The sequence below is a fragment of the Elgaria multicarinata genome, chromosome 9 (genome assembly GCF_023053635.1).
Source record: "Elgaria multicarinata webbii isolate HBS135686 ecotype San Diego chromosome 9, rElgMul1.1.pri, whole genome shotgun sequence".
Classification (NCBI taxonomy): domain Eukaryota; kingdom Metazoa; phylum Chordata; class Lepidosauria; order Squamata; family Anguidae; genus Elgaria; species Elgaria multicarinata.
In genome coordinates, this window is record NC_086179.1 from 2641359 (window position 1) to 2657486 (window position 16128).

Sequence of the window (16128 nt, forward strand, 5' to 3'; positions counted from 1 at the left end):
CTCCTTACATAAGCCTGCCCGAGACCTGAGATCTGTTGGAGGAGCCCTTCTCCGCATCCCATCAACGCTACATATATGCTATGATGGGACAAGGGAGAGGGCCTTCTCTGTGGTGGCACCCCGACTGCGGAATGCCTTCCCCTTGGAGGCCCAACTGGCGCCAATACTGATTGCATTTCGACGCCAAGTAAAAACATGGCTTTTTAACAAAGCCTTTGATGGTTAAACTCACTGGCACATTGTTTTAACTGTTTGAACTGCTTTTACTGCTTTTGAATTATATATTGTTTTAACTTGGTTTATGGTTTAATTTGTTTTTAACTGCACATATGTATTGTTTTATATACTGTATGCTTTTATCTGTATGCCGCTCTGAAATCTTAATGATATAGGGTGGGATATAAATGTTTTAAATAAAATAAATATCCCACTCTCTTATTTAACAAAGGGACATTTATTAATTCAGTGCCAAATTTCTACGGAAGGCAAAACCCATAAACGTTTTTAATGCGGAAAAGTTTTATTCGGGGAGACAGGCCTCTGGTGTACACATCGTCGGCCAGGAGGAAAAGTGTTCTTGCTACAGCACAGACTTGCAGAGGGAAGTGCTTTCCATTTTACAGTCCACATCATTAAATTTCAAGAAGCCTGAAAGACAGAGATGCACCACATTATTTCTTAGTTCTACCAGGGTCTTCTACCGGGTCTGGATGGGATTGCACTCACCCTGAAGGATCAGGTTCATAGCTTGGGGGTTCTTTTAGACCCACCATTGTCGCTTGAGGCTCAGGTGACCTCAGTGGCACAGAGTGCCTTTTACAAACTCCGGTTGGTGGCCCAGCTACGCCCCTATCTGGACAGGGATAACCTGGCTTCAGTTGTCCATGCTCTGGTAACCTCCAAGTTAGATTACTGCAATGCCCTCTACGTAGGGCTGCTTTTGAAGACGGTTCGGAAGCTGCAGCTCGTGCCAAATGCAGCAGCCAGATTGATTTCAGATCCATTCTAAGGTTCAACCGTATAACACCTGCTCTGGTCCGCTTGCACTGGCTGCCTGTATGTTTCCGAGCCCAATTCAAGGTGCTGGTTTTGACCTATAAAGCCTTACACGGCTTGGGACCACAATACCTGACGCAACGCCTCTCCCGATGTGAATATACCTGGTCACTACGCTCAACATCTAAGGTCCTCCTCCGGGTCTCTACTCCGAGAGAGGCTCGGAGTGTGGCAACGAGGGACAGGGCCTTTTCGATGGTGGCCCCCAGACTATGGAACGATCTCCCTGACGAGGCTCGCCTGGCTCGCTGCTATCTTTCCGGCGCCAGGTTAAGACTTTCCTCTTTGCTCAGGCATATGGCGGCACATCTTAATCACCCACATGTTCAGTTTTAACGTTTTTTAATTCTTTATGTATGCTTTTTAGAATTTTAAATTTTGTATACTCGTTTTTACCTCAATTTTAGAATTTTTGTAAACCACCCAGAGAGCTCTAGCTATGGGGGTGGTATATAAGTGAAATAAAGACAGACAGACAGACAGACAGACACACTTTCTGATGCCTGTGATCGTCTCTGAGTTAAAATCTGCTCTCTCCACCCAGAGTGGAAATGCGTGGCCTCTCCGGCTATGGTAGGTCTGAGATTTTGACACAACCATTTCCCCCCCTTCTAACAAATATCAATAACAAGAAAAATGCATGTTTCTGGTGGTGCAAACCATTGGGGACCAGGGAGGGAGAATCCAGGGTGGATGACCCACCACTTCCTATGCCCCGTTGGGCACCTGCTGGCAGGGGAGATGGTGGAGATTGGTGTCTTTCCTCATTCTCTTCTTTGTTTCCTTCCACTCCAGGATACTTTCCCTTCCGTTCCAGGGAGATGCTGGGGGAACAGGAGGACTTTGGAGCTGGTGGGTCCAAAGCCGCCCTTGGTGTGCCCTGATCATCCCTGATCCCACCCTCCCCTGAACACCTCATTTTTATTTTTATTTTTTCGCAAGCCCACATTCTCAGTCAGGGCACCCTTGCGTACAAGTGCTCCGGAACGTCAGCGCCTGGGCCCAGGTTCTCTGAGCTGCTGCTCACCTTGCGAGACTGATATTTGGACACAGTATTCGTTTCCTTTGTTATTGTTGGGCTCCCCAGCATTCCAAGGGATGAAGGTCACTGGGTTCGAGTCACTCCATCTCCACCTTCTGGTCTGAGGCACGAAGCATAGAAAAAGGGGAATCAACTTTGGTGGGCTTACCATGCATGCAATCCTGCCTTTAAACCAGGAGTGAAGAATCTCCGATCCTCGCAGGGTCAAGACCCACCACTTTGGAGTTCCATGTCTCCTTCCTCAGGCCTTACCGCCTTTCCCCCAAACACCAATCATTTGGCGGTTTTCTGGTCTTCGTGTGTCATTCCCCACCACCACAAATGCCTCTCTCTCCCTCTTCCTCCAGCCTCCCACCTTGCCCCATGGCCTACTTCCCTTTCACTGACCTAGGCCTTCTCCTCAGTTGGCATTGAGGCACTCTCCTGGTGGGGGGAGACCTGAGTCTGGGGCTGAGCACTGACCTTCTGTGGGTCCTCCATCCCGATCCAGATGGTTTCCACAGTTGGGAAAGTGTTAAGGATGTATTTGGCCACTACAGTCAGCTCTGACTCGGAGGTAAATGAAGCAAGATGGCCACCGATGCCACGGCTCTGACAGCTCATCTGAATGAGAAAAGAGGGTTGGAAGGTTTCGTTTGGTTTTCATGACAGGCCTGCTCACCTTGCAAATCTATTCTCAGGGAGTGTTGCTTAGCTGCATATGGCTAGCGCGTAATCCATGCAAGAGAGAGCTGCTAACAGATCAGTGGACCAGGTGTTCCGGAAATGGAAGTTACACCTGTTCTGGACAGGGCTACACTCCCTCCGAAGGACCACGTTCACAGCTTGGGGATGCTCCTTTTGACATGGCCTGTGGGGAACAAGGTGGCCGCTGTGGCGAGGAGCGTGTTCGCTCAGCTTCAATTGGCACCCCGGCAGTGTCCCTTTCTGGAGAACGTGGACTCGCCACGGTTAGACATGTCTGAAGGTACAATCCTGTGTGGGTTTAAATTAGGCTGTGCACGGACTCAGGCCGAAGCCCTGAATACGAGTCGAGGCAGACCGATTCGGTTGCCTTGACCCAACTCTGAAGTGGCACCGAGTCACCGCGAGGCACCCAGAGACCAAAGCAGGTCAGCACCGAAGCTTCAGATGCCTTGGGCCCATTCAGGATGGTGCTGGGCCGCTCCCCCCGCCCATCTGGGAAAGTCCAATGGACTCCCCTCACCTCCCTCCTGCCTCCCATCCTTCCCTAGGCACCTCCCACTGCTGCAGATGGGACTAAACTTGCCCTGTGTCCTCTTTCCTGAGAGCTGAGCTGCGATTTAAACATAAGCACTAGGGTGCTCTCTCTTTTTAATAGCTCTGTGGCTGCAAACTACAGCAGCCACAAAAGGCCCATTTTGCATAGTCTGCGACCATAGAGCTATTTAAAAGAGAGAGAGAGAGAGAGAGAGAGAGAGAGAGAGAGAGAGAGAGAGAGAGAGAGAGAGAGAGAGACCGTGATCTTACCTTTAAATCGTGGGTCAGCTCTCAGGGAAGAGGACACAGCGGAAGGAAAGCCCCAGTGGTGGCAGAAGGGGACTGGGGAAGGATGAGAGGGAGACAGAGATGAGGTGGGTGAGGAGAGGTGAGTCGGATGAGTCCATTGGACTCACCTGATTAACAGCCACCCTTGTGCCAGCTTTCCCATGCAGGGGAAGGTAAGTTGCAGCAGTGGCTCTGGGTTTGGGGGGAGGGAGGGGAGGCGGAGAGGAGGGGAGGAAATAGGCAGGAAGTTGGGAGTCCAGTGGAGTCCCAGTTGGCCTTGCCCTGGGATTTCCTGGGTTACCTGCCATGCAGCTGACATTAGGAACCCCTCACAGACTGAACTGCTTCGAGGGAAGGATCTCACTTTCGAAGCGAGGTGGGTAAGCCCCGAAGCGAGCCTAGTCAAATTGGAGCCATTTTGGAGCCTCGGAAATGGCCTCCAAAACTAGTCAATAAACTGAGACTGAATCCTGGCAAGACGGAAGCCCTGTGGGTGAGCGGTTCCCGAGTCCGGGAGACAGGCTCATTGCCTGTTCTGGATGGGGTTGCTCTGCCTCTGAAAGAACAGGTTCGTAGTTTGGGGGTACTCTTAGACCCATTTCTGTTGTTGGAGGCTCAAGTGACCGCAGCGGCTCGGAGCGTCTTTTACCAGCTTCAGTTGGTTCGCCAGCTACGGCCTCTCCTGGACAGGGACAGCTTGGCCACGGTGGTACAGGCATTGCTAACCTCAAGACTGGATTACTGCAACACGCTCTATGTGGGGCTGCCCTTGAAGCTGCTCCGGAAGCTGGAGCTAGTGCAGAATGCTGCAGCTCGGCTGTTGTCTGGAGCTGCCCCTTTCCAGCATGCGAGTTGTAGGCACAACTCCGGGTACCTACTCCAAGAGAGGCTCGGAGTGTGGCAACAAGGGATAGGGCCTTTTCGGTGGTGGCTCCCTGACGAGGCTCACCTGGCACCAACGCTGCTATCTTTCCGGCGCCAGGTTAAGACTTTCCTCTTTGCCCAGGCATATGGCGGCACATCCTAATCACCCACATGTTAGTTTTTAATCGGTTTTTAATGCATATGTATGTATTGGTGTGTATGTTCTGTGTTTTAGAGTTTTAAACTTTGTATACTTGTTTTTATCTCAATTTTTAGAATTTCTGTAAACCGCCCAGAGAGCCCTGGCTATGGGAGCGGTATATAAGTGCAATAAATAAATAAAATAAAATAAAATAAAATAAAATAAATAAACTTCTCTGCTGAGGGAACTGCACTGGCTGCCTATTCGTTACTGGGCCTGGTTGAAGGTTCTTGTACTGGTGTACAAAGCCCTAAACAACTTGGGACCAGGACACCTGAGAGAGCTCTGTCTTCTCCCCTACCAACCTGCCCGGTCACTGAGGTCATCCAAGGGCCTGCTCCTGGTGGTTCCACATAGACCCATCATCCGATTGGAGTCCACCAGGGGAAGAGCCTTCAGCGTGGTGGCCCCCCTCCTATGGAACTCCCTGCCTCTGGAGGTCAGGCAGGCGCCAACCTTGTACTCCTTTCGGTGCCTCCTGAAAACATCTTTATTCCAGGAAGCCTTTCTTTAACGTGCAGCCTTGGATTTCTGTTTTTGCTTCTTTTTAAATTTTGTTGTAACTGTTTTATTCTGTTTTTATTTTCATTCTGTTTTTATTTTCATTTTATCTTGTACACGGCTCCGAAGTTTTTCTATGGGGAGCGGTATATAAATATTCTAAATAAATAAATAAATAAATAAATAAATAAATGGGAGGGGGGTGCGCACAGCCCTAGTTTAAGCAAATACATCCTGCAACTCCCCGCATTCTCCATTCATCCATCCTGGAAGCTGAAACCCTTGTTTCTGTCTCAGCATGCATAGGATGTTTAGTCACTCAACTCCGGACTTAATTACTCTGGGGAGCTTCGGCTATTGGGCGGTATAAAAATGTAATAAATAAATAAATAAATGTAGGCGGCCACTGGAGAATATTCAGGAACTGCAGCTGGTGCAAAATGCAACAGCTGGAGCACTTTCATCTGTCCACTTTTCAGATCATATTACACCAGCCTTCCTCAACCTGGGCAGGATCTACACTATTCATTACACCGTTGTTTAAGTGCATTGTTGAGTCCTCCCTTGCTACGTTACAAAATGCAACTTGAGCCCAGTCAATCGAAATACCTTTTTTTCTATCGTTTTACCCCGGCACACTCTTCTTTAGAACGTTCTTCATTATGCTCATACCGGCTCTGAAGTAAACCTCCTTCCGGTGACTCTGAGCAAGACCTGCCGGGATAAGCTGGCAGGGAGGCAGGGCGACACGTAGGGACGAGGGAAGCCCTGCAGCGTCTTAAAGGGGCCACGTGCGCCCCGAAAGATAAGCGGTTTTTTAAAAAAATTAAGCCTCTGTCCCCTCTTTCACCGCCCTCCCTCCCCCTCCCCCTCCCCCTCGTCGCATTGTGCCAGCTCTCCCTCCCCTAGAAAAGCCCTCACTTGTCCTAATCAGGAAGCAAAGACCACGGTCACGAGACATGACTTTGAAAGACGGCATTGAATACAACGAAAGGTTGGGGCACATTGTTAGTTTTAAAACGATTTTAACAGAAAGTGGAACGGTTTTAAAAGTCAGAAGAAACGTAACAACAACAGCATCACGTGACTGCTGACGTCATCTCTGCCAACTTGTTACGTTTCATCTAGACAAGTGTAGATGGGCTCCTGGGGCGCTCCAGATGTGTTGTACTGCATCTCCCAGAATGCCCCAGCCAGGCATTCTGGGAGATGTAGTCCAACACATCTGGAGCGCCCCAGGTTGAGGAAGGCTGTATTACACAGATCTGTTTTATTCTACACTGGCTGCCTATTTGTTTCGGGGCCTGATTCAAGGTGCTGGTTTACCTGTATGCCTCTCTGAGATCTTAATGATATAGCGCGGGATATAAATGTTTTAAATAAAATAAATAAAATAAAATAAATAAAGACCTAAATAGCTTAAATAGGATATCTGAAGCACCTTAAAAGGGGGTTGGATAAATTCCTGGAGGAGAAGGCTGTTAATGGCTATTCATCTTAATGGCTATGTGCCCCCTCCAGAATTAGAGGCAGTAAGCCTGTGTGCCCCAGTTGCTGGGGAACATGGGTGGGAGGGTGCTGTTGCACCATGTCCTGCTAGTTCATCCCTGGCCGATGGCTGGTTGGCCACTGTGTGAACAGAGTGCTGGACGAGATGGTCAGATCCAGCAGGGTTCTTCTGGCTGGACATCAGGAAAAACTTCTTGACTGTTAGAGCAGTACGACAATGGAATCAGTTACCTAGGGAGGTTGTGGGCTCTCCCACACTAGAGGCCTTCAAGAGGCAGCTGGAAAGGGATGCTTTAAGGTGGATTCCTGCATTGAGCAGGGGGTTGGACTCGATGGCCTTAGAGGCCCCTTCCAACTCTACTATTCTATTATTCTATGATGTCCTTATGACCCCTTGCCTCCCATATGAACTGGTGAGAATCATTCCAACTACACCTGTTGGACATGAGTGACCCCCCTGCCCCCCCCCCCAAATGAGCGCCCCATGTTGATTCCTCCTGGTTTCCCTGCCAAGGGCCAAGGCCTTCTTCCTACCTCTGCCTCTGCCCATGTCAGCTTCTCAGGAAATAGTCCAAAGCAACTGTCAGCATACTTTATCCAGTGTCTGGGACAGTTTGCAGCTTTGGCACCTGCACAAACAGGAGGAAGACGACCTCAGTTCAGCTGTTTCTACACACTCCGAAAGTACCACAGGAGTTGGGTTTATTGAGGAGGCCTCTTCACATGAGGTTACTCGGCGTCTGCACTTAGGACCATTATCACATGAGGTTGCTAGGGGTGGGTGCACTTAGGACCAGTTTAGCTAGGGTTGCCTGTCCCCACTGATCAGGGCAACTCTTAAGGACATGGTCCTAGCATGAGTGGAGCATTTCTTTGCTCTCAGTTTATCAATATGGCTGAGAACTTCGTCTTTTGTCACCACTATTTGCCTCAGTTCCTCAGACTCCCTTCCTGAAAACATCAGTTCAGGCACAGGCATCTGTCCTGTATCCTCTGCAGTGAGCAAAGAATCCATCCAGCTGCTCTGCAATATCTTGGCCTTCCTCCAGCACTAAAACGGGATGCCATATATTGGCCCACACGTGTCTGCAAAGCTCCTACTCATCTTCTTCCACTCATCCAACCAGCCAGGAACCTCCCTTCGCTTCAGCGCTGCCCGGTCCGGCCATGGCGCCAAGTTTGTGGGACTTGCAGGTAGCAGCAGAAAGGTCCCCCAGAGAAGCAGCATGGCTCCTGCTGCTGGCGCTACTCCTGTGTCTGGCTCCTGTGCTTGCTAGGATGGGCGAGGAAGAGGGGCGAGGGAGAAACGAAAGTTGGCGAGAAAAGAGGGCCTGCCACCACGACCATTTTACTGCTCAAAGACCTACGTGTCTTTTGGCAGCCGCCGCTCCGGGGTTGAACGTGGTTGGGGCGAGTTGTGTATGTAACACTGGCCCTCCTGTGTGTGTGAATGGGGGGCTGGGTGGAGCTCCCTCCTCAATAGAAAGATTTGGGGGTGGGGTGGGAGAATGACGCCCACACGATGAAGCACGGGAGAAGCGCTTCAGGGCTTCTTCATACGAGCAAAAGAAAGCACGCCAGTGCGGGCCACTCACGGAAGTTTGCGCGTCCTTTTGATGATGTCGGCATCAGCCAGGATGCCTCCCGCACTTACCCACCACCTTATTCTGTTTTAAAATAAATCAGAGAAATGCTGGGATAAAGCCGAATGGCATGAAATCGGCAGTGTGAAAAGCTGGCATTGCGATATGAACTTGCTAGGGAAGGGCTTCCCAGTGTCTGCAGTCAGAGGGGGAAGAGGGGAAGATGCAACAAAGGGAAGCGGATCTGATCCATGCCACGAAGAGCACCCATTGAAGGTCAATGGGGCTTTCTCCAAGGGTTGCAGACTCTTACGTCTACTCAGAAGTAAGTCCTGGCTTTCCTAGGGGCTGTGAGGAAACAGTACAGCACAAGTTAACCTAGGAAAACAAGACTTCCACTCCCTTCCTTTACATACATATACCAGGGAGGGAAGCGCTCCCATGATTTAAATCTTTAAATGTTCCCCACCCCAGGAAACAGCAGGATCTTCTGCCTTGTTGCCCCTCACCTAGCTACGGTGACACATGCTTTAGTTACATCCAGATTAGTTTGCTGCAATGTGGTCTACATGGGCTACCCTTGAACATGGCTCAGCTGGTACAGAACGTGGCAGATAGAATACTTGTGAGCGCCAGGCACTTGGGCCATACGTACATATTAGTCCTGGCCTGTATCATTTGCATTGGCTGCTTGTTAATTTCCAGGCCCAATTCAATGTGCTGGTTTGGGACATTATAGACCTACATGATTTGGGACCACGTAATCTGAGGGAGCCTGGGATGAACCTGAAATCCTAATATGTGATGGTAAATATGACCTGGGCCATAGCTAGACCTAAGGTTTATCCCAGGATCATCCCAGGTTCATCCCTACCTGAGCGCTGGATGCCCTGTATGGCACTTAGATGAACAGGTTTGACCCCAGGACAATCCTGGGATAAACCTTAGGTCTAGCTACGGCCCTGATAGGTATTACTGAGATCAGGTGGGATGAGAGAATCTAGCAACATGGCATCCCAGGAGCAGTAGGACAGATCAGAACCCCCCCCCTCTAAGGTTGGACACAGAGCTCTGTCCTCAGAGGAGGAGATCCACTCTCAGAGGAGATCCACTCTCAGATCCTCCCTCTCTGCCCCCACAGAAAGATCTGTGCCCCTCACCTCTCCAAGGTGTAGGATTGCTAACTGTAGGACTGCCAAGTTATTCCCCACAATTCTCTCCAAACAAGAAGTCACTCAAAGCTAACAAAATATAAAACAAGTACAAATAAGCCTCCTTAAAACAGATTTAACAACAAGTTTAAAGCAGCAGCAAGGCAAAAACTCAAAGGAGCAAAGGCAGGCAGTAGATGAGATTAAGGGACAGTTTGTGGTTGTGTGTCGATCTGCTTCCCAAAGTGGGAGCCAAGACCCCCCCCCCCTCTGCTGGTTTTGAGGCGCAGGGGCTGAACTCTGAGGATGCTGGCAGAGACTCACCTTGCAAGAAGAAGGTGGTGACCAGAAGGCCCAAAAGGGAGAGTGGGAGGGATGCGACTGGTCCCATCTGTACCTTCAGGAGAGGAGAAAAGAAGAAAGAGAGTCAGCAGCAGCGCACATCCATCGAACCGTTTTAGCCAATTTTTCTGGCTGTGGATCAGCCTCTTTAAACAACATAATGGATGAAAGATGCGTACGGGGAAGTCCTGGGAGAGCGGGCCCAGGCCCTGTGGGGGACCTCTAGAGGCTGAGCATCCCAGGCTCACGCACGTAACCTCCTCCTGAAGCTGCTTTCTACCTTTGCAGGCAAGTAGGTGGATCATGGCCAGTGACAGCTCAGAGCGGTCAGAACCTGCGATCCTGTTGGAAGGGGTGCCATTTTCCTGCCCCCGTGGATTGGATTGGAATTGAAGAGGGATGATTTGAGAACCATGTCCGGTCCTTAAGTGTTTATAGAAACGCAATGCACTTGGAGAAAATACTGAAGGATCAGAATCACACGTGTGTCCACAGCAACCTCATAAGAACATAAGCAGTACAATGCTGGATCAGGCCAAGGGTCCATTTCAGTACACAATCTGAGGGGGAGCTCAGGAGGCCTTGACCACCTTCGGTCCTTAAGTGTTTATAGAAATGGAGAAAATATTGACGGATCAGAATTACACATGGGTCTACAGCAACCTCGAGAACCATCCCAGCAGAACTAAAACACATGCACACTGCTGTAATTTCCAGTCCAATGTTCAAATCCGAAATCCACTCCAGTTTTCAAACCTTGTTACTGTTTATCTCATCTCTCCAGGGGAGGTACAGCATCTATTCTTTTCCAAAACTGCTGTGAGAATTTGCTGTCACTGAGAACGTCTGATAGACGGTCAGAGTCAAAGTGACCAAACCATGATGTTCACTCACCTTCCTGTCCTCCTGGCTCTGCTTGCCTGGTCTGAAGTGACGGCAAATTCCAATCCTTGTGTTCACAACAATAATCCCTCCCGGAGCATTTATAGACTAAATGATATGGATTGGCATGGACCACTAATGTATAAACGAATAAATACATCAGATAACAACTCAACCACAAAGTACACTCAGATAATTTTCATTTGAATGCTACCATGGATGAACACTGACGTAGCAGTAAAGGGTGTATGAAGAAACTGAAGCTGGAGAGTGGAGAATCATGTTGCATTTTATTTATTTATACATTTATTTATACATTTATTTATTACATTTTTATACCGCCCAATAGCCGAAGCTCTCTGGGCGGCTCACAAAAATTAAAACCATAATAAAACAACCAACAGGTTAAAAACACAAATACAAAATACGGTATAAAAAGCACAACCAGGATAAAATCACGCAGCAGAAACTGATATAAGATTAAAATACAGAATTAGAACAGTAAGATTTAAATGTAAGTTAAAATTAAGTGTTAAAATACTGAGAGAATGAAAAGGTCTTCAGCTGGCGACGAAAGGAGTGAGCCATCCAGAGAGCTTTGGCGGTATAAAAATGTAATAAATAAATAAATAAATACAGTGTGGGTGCCAGGCAGACCTCACTGGGGAGCTCATTCCACAGCCGGGGTGCCACAGCAGAGAAAGCCCTCCTCCTAGTAGCCACCTGCCTCAGTCATTTCTCAGTCATTGCCAGAGGTTCCAGTGATGACCACCATCTTAGGGCATTTCTACACCAGTGTTTATCCTGGGGATCATCCCGGGGTCATGCCTGTGCATCACTTGATGCACAGGCGATCGTGGGAGTAGAGAGGGATGCGCCCTCCATTTCCCCGGGATAAGTGGGACCACTTTTAGCCCGATTCTTCCCGCGGTCTCAGGATCGTCCCGAGATCACAGGAGATGTGTGGGCACCTGTTGCAGCTTCGTCCCACCTCCTCACAAGTAAACGTGAGGAGGCGGGCAACAGGTACAGGGCACAGAGTTCTTCAGGCACTCCGTGCCCATCAGGGCTGGCGGGGGAGCGGGAGCAGGATTTTTTGTTTTGTTTTGTTTTTTTAAACTTTTTCTTTGGAGCGCACATGCGCTCATCTTCTGTAAAAAAAAGAAAATGGCGGACACGACATCCCTCCTTCCTCCCGGGATGTCACGCTCACATGTGGACAAGGGGGAGGATCTCGAGAGCAGAATATCGTGACACCCCCACCCCGCTCCCTCCCCTGGTCTAGACATGCCTTTAGATTGTTCTAACAAAGGACTATATGGAGTGCTAGAGGCATTGGTGGCATTTAGCACTGATAGCTCAAAATGGAACCTCCAAATTGAAAAGAATAACTCCAATATTCAGATGCCATCACAGGACACATGGGACACCCAAGGCTTTCATGAATAAATAAATAAATAAATAAATTGTAAGCTCCCAGGGTAACTTATAGAATCATAGAATCATAGAATAGCTGAGTTGGAAGGGGCCTACAAGGCCATCGAGTCCAACCCCCTGCTCAATGCAGGGATCCACCCTAAAGCATCCCTGAAAGATGCTTGTCCAGCTGCCTCTTGAAGGCCTCTAGCGTGAGAGAGCCCACAACCTCCCTAGGTAACTGATTCCATTGTCGTACTGCTCTAACAGTCAGGAAGTTTTTCCTGATGTCCAGCTAGAATCTGGCTTCCTGTCACTTGAGCCCATCATTCCGTGTCCTGCACTCTGGGAGGATCGAGAAGAGATCCTGGCCCTCCTCTGTGTGACAACCTTTTAAGTCTTTGAAGAGTGCTCTCATGTCTCCCCTCCATCTTCTCTTCTCCAGGCTAAACATGCCCAGTTCTTTCAGTCTCTCTTCATAGGGTTTTGTTTACAGAGCCCTGATCATCCTGGCTGCCCTCCTCTGAACACGCTCCAGCTTGTCTGCGTCCTTCTTGAATTGTGGAGCCCAGAACTTCTTTGGTCCTTTGGAAGAGTGTGGTGCAAACAGCCTTTCAGTCCCTATTAGGGATGGCTGAGGATTTCTGTGTTGTCAGAGCGAACTGAAAGGCACCTATACATGTTCTCATCTTCCAATGTGTTATATGCCATCATTTGCCAGCAATGCCCTGCAGAAGACAAACAGGCCACTACTGAAAAGATATTCTGTCATCAGGAATGGCAATGTTCAGAAATTGGAGGGGAACATTTCAACCATGGCCTTCCCATTATGTATACTGATATTACTGCTACTGTTGTTCCTGCTGGTTTTATTGTTTTAATTGCTATTTTATTGTGAACATGTTTTATTGCTTTTAATATTTTATGAATTTTATTATTGTAAGCTGCCTTGTGAGGGCCTCTGCCCTGAAAAGCGTCCAAGAAATGTTTTAAAATAAATAAATAAACCTCCAAGGACTTTTTGGTGAATGACCTTAAGTTAAAATGGCCATTCTTGAGAAATGGAATTTCGAAGACAGAAAACACCATGGTTTTGCTGACTCAACTATATTTCCAGTGCTTTGCATAAGGTTCTTCTTTTAATCAAACAGGCTGTGTGTGCTAATCAGTTCATCAATAAAAGGATGCCTGTGCTATCACTCAAAATAATTTCGTAAATGGCAACAGTTAAGGTAATTATTACTCTCTCTACTTTCTGCATTTCAATTCCCTCTGAAAATTGGAAAAAAAATGTTTTCAATATGCCCCTTGACAGTTGCATGTTCTTCGTTCCCAAAGGTAACCTAATTTTATTCCTACAATTCAACTCAGTTCTTGCCCAGTGTTGTGTTAGGAAAAGCAAGAATTCACCCTCTCTACTTGCTTTTCTCCCTCAGATTTCTGTTTAATTTTCTTCTATGCTCAAAACACTTATCTCATTCTACCATTCTGCGGAGGATTGAATTTCATGGTCCTCTCTCATTTTTTCTAGCTCTTTGTGTCCTTCCTCTTTCCAATATTCTTCCTAAGTAGCCAGAATTGAACATAGGACTCCAAAAGGAATCTTGCAGACAAGCTGGAGCGTGTTCAGAGGAGGGCAACCAGGATGATCAGGGGTCTGGAAACAAAGCTCTATGAAGAGAGACTGATGCTTTAGGGTGGACTTTTGCATTGAGCAGGGGGTTGGACTCGATGGCCTTGTAGGCCCCTTCCAACTCTGCTATTCTATGATTCTATGTTTAGCCTGGAGAAGAGAAGATTGAGGGGAGACATGATAGCACTCTTCAAATACTTGGAGGCCAGGATCTCTTCTCGATCCCCCCAGAGTGCAGGACACGGAATAACAGGCTCAAGTTAAAGGAAGCCAGATTCCAGCTGGACATCAGGAAAAGCTTCCTGAATGTTAGAGCAGTATGACAATGGAATCAGTTGCCTGGTGAGGTTGTGAGCTCTCCCACACTAGAGGCCTTCAAGAGGCAGCTGGACAACCATCTGTCAGGGATGCTTTAGGGTGGATTCCTGCACTGAGCAGGGGGGTTGGACTGGATGGCCTTGTAGGCCCCTTCCAACTCTGCTATTCTAGGATTCTATGATAAACCAGTATACCAGAGAGCAGTGCCATCAAGGCCAGGTGTTCTCACGTGTATGATAGAGAATCATCATTCTAAATCAAGTGGAAAGTTTCCAGGGATGTTTTTTCCTCTCTATTTATAGACAGTTGCCTGTTAAATTTGGAGGCTGATAAAAATTAGGACAGTGGAGGGCTGCCTAAGGCTTGTGACGGAACACCCATATAGGGCTTTACCTTTCAGACCTTTGGCACGCTGCCCCTTAAACTACACAGGGCATTTGTGCCAGTGTCACGCTGATTACTTCTCTTCAGCTGATTGCTTATCAAATCCCATAAGATATTAATCTTTATCTTCTCAACTATACGAATTGTTCAAGCATTTCATTTCATAAGGAAATCTCTCTGTGTTCCAACATTAGATTTTTTTATTAGACTACTAACTATGCACCTTGCAAACCCCATGGAAAACCTCTGCTCTTTCCTTCAGTGGGGATTTGCTGCTCCCACCCCAAAGCTGCTGTGATGCTGCAGTGTTTTCAACCAACGAACGGCAAAGCGATGCCGTCAAGGTACTTGTCCTTGATGAATAGGGTGACCATATTTGGGAAACCAAAAAAGAGGACACCTAGTGTGTGTGTGGGGAAGCAGCTTTCTGAGTCCTGCAGAAAGTACGTTATTCCCCCGCCACCTTAAAGAACCCAATTGGAGTGGAGGAGGGGAAAGGATTTCATTCTGCACCACCACCATCCACTCCAATTGGGGCCTTTTCTATAATGTCCACGAATGACCCACTTTCCCCTTTAAGACCTCAATTGGAGCTCGGGGTGGGGGAATGATGTGCCTCAAGAAAGCATGTCATTCCCTCCTGCCATGCTAATGGCAGCCTTAAAGGGGAAGGTGTGTCATTCCAGGACATTATTGAAAATTATAGAAAATCCGCCCTGACACCATGGAAAGAACAAAAACCAGGACAAATCCGGGAAAATCCTGACAGTTGGTCACCCTATTGATGAAGAAACTGAAGTAACAGTAACAATTATTTATTTATTACATTTTATGCCGCCCAATAGCCAAAGCTCTCTGGGCGGTTCACAAAAACTAGTAGATGCAGCCTCTTTAGTTTGTCCTATTCAGTTTAAAAGAGCTACCTGGCTTCGCTTGATTTGAATGAGGGCATAAAACCAGTGACGGGTGAATCAGAATACTTCCTTTCGTAACTCTTTGGGTCATGCTCACCCATTAGTCAATGGTATCCAACTTCTGCATGAATCTGAATTTTGTTGAAAGAAAGAAAGAAAGAATCTGCACAAAAATGCATATTTAAATATGTGTTTTCATTAAAGAGATGTTTTAGAATGAATTTTCCACCCAAATATGCATTTCAAAATGTATTTTCTATCACATATTAAAACACAGTTTAATACATATTGGGTTTCTCCTCCTGCCTTAAGCTGTCAAGTCCCCCTGGAGCATTTCTGGCCAACGGAAGCAGCACCACATTTCAAGAAGGACGCATACAAGCTGGAGCGTGTTCAGAGGAGGGCAACCAGAATGATCAGGGGTCTGGAAACAAAGCCCTATGAAGAGAGACTGAAAGAACTGGGCATGTTTAGCCTGGAGAGGAGAAGATTGAGGGGAGACGTGAGAGCACTCTTCAAATATTTGAAACATTGTCACGCAGAGGAGGGCCAGGATCTCTTCTCGATCTTCCCAGAGTGCAGGACACGGAATTACGGGCTCAAGTTAAAGGAAGCCAGATTCTGGCTGGACATCAGGAAAAACTTCCTGACTGTTAGAGCAGTACGACAATGGAATCAGTTCCCTAAGGATGTGGTTGGCTCTCCCACACTAAAGGCCTTCAAGAGGCGGGTGGACAGCCACCTGTCAGGGATGCTTTAGGGTGGATTCCTGCATTGAGCAAGGGGTTGGACTCGATGGGCTTGTAGGCCCCTTCCAACTCT

At 47.8% G+C, this 16128-nt stretch overlaps 1 protein-coding gene across 1 annotated transcript; it reads right to left on the minus strand.

The window, feature by feature from the left end:
• Positions 1-580: 580 nt before the first annotated feature.
• LOC134403948 (C-type lectin lectoxin-Enh6-like) lies at positions 581-14766 on the minus strand. Its single transcript, XM_063134493.1, has 6 exons — positions 14713-14766; positions 9742-9814; positions 7218-7312; positions 2561-2701; positions 2084-2198; positions 581-648 (listed from the first exon to the last, which is right to left on the minus strand). Exons 1-6 carry the CDS (start codon positions 14764-14766, stop codon positions 581-583), a joined length of 546 nt encoding a protein of 181 aa, XP_062990563.1.
• Positions 14767-16128: the final 1362 nt, after the last annotated feature.

Bases quoted from the DNA above. Each gene is read 5' to 3' on its own strand.
- LOC134403948 (XM_063134493.1), bottom strand. From the start codon at position 14,766: ATGGTCACCCTATTCATCAAGGACAAGTACCTTGACGGCATCGCTTTG. The intron at 9,815-14,712 runs GTTGGTTGAAAA...CCTCTCCTGAAG, and splicing joins ACGGCATCGCTTTGCCGTTC to GTACAGATGGGACCAGTCGC. The intron at 2,199-2,560 runs GTCAGTGCTCAG...TTCGTGCCTCAG, and splicing joins GGATGGAGGACCCACAGAAG to ACCAGAAGGTGGAGATGGAG.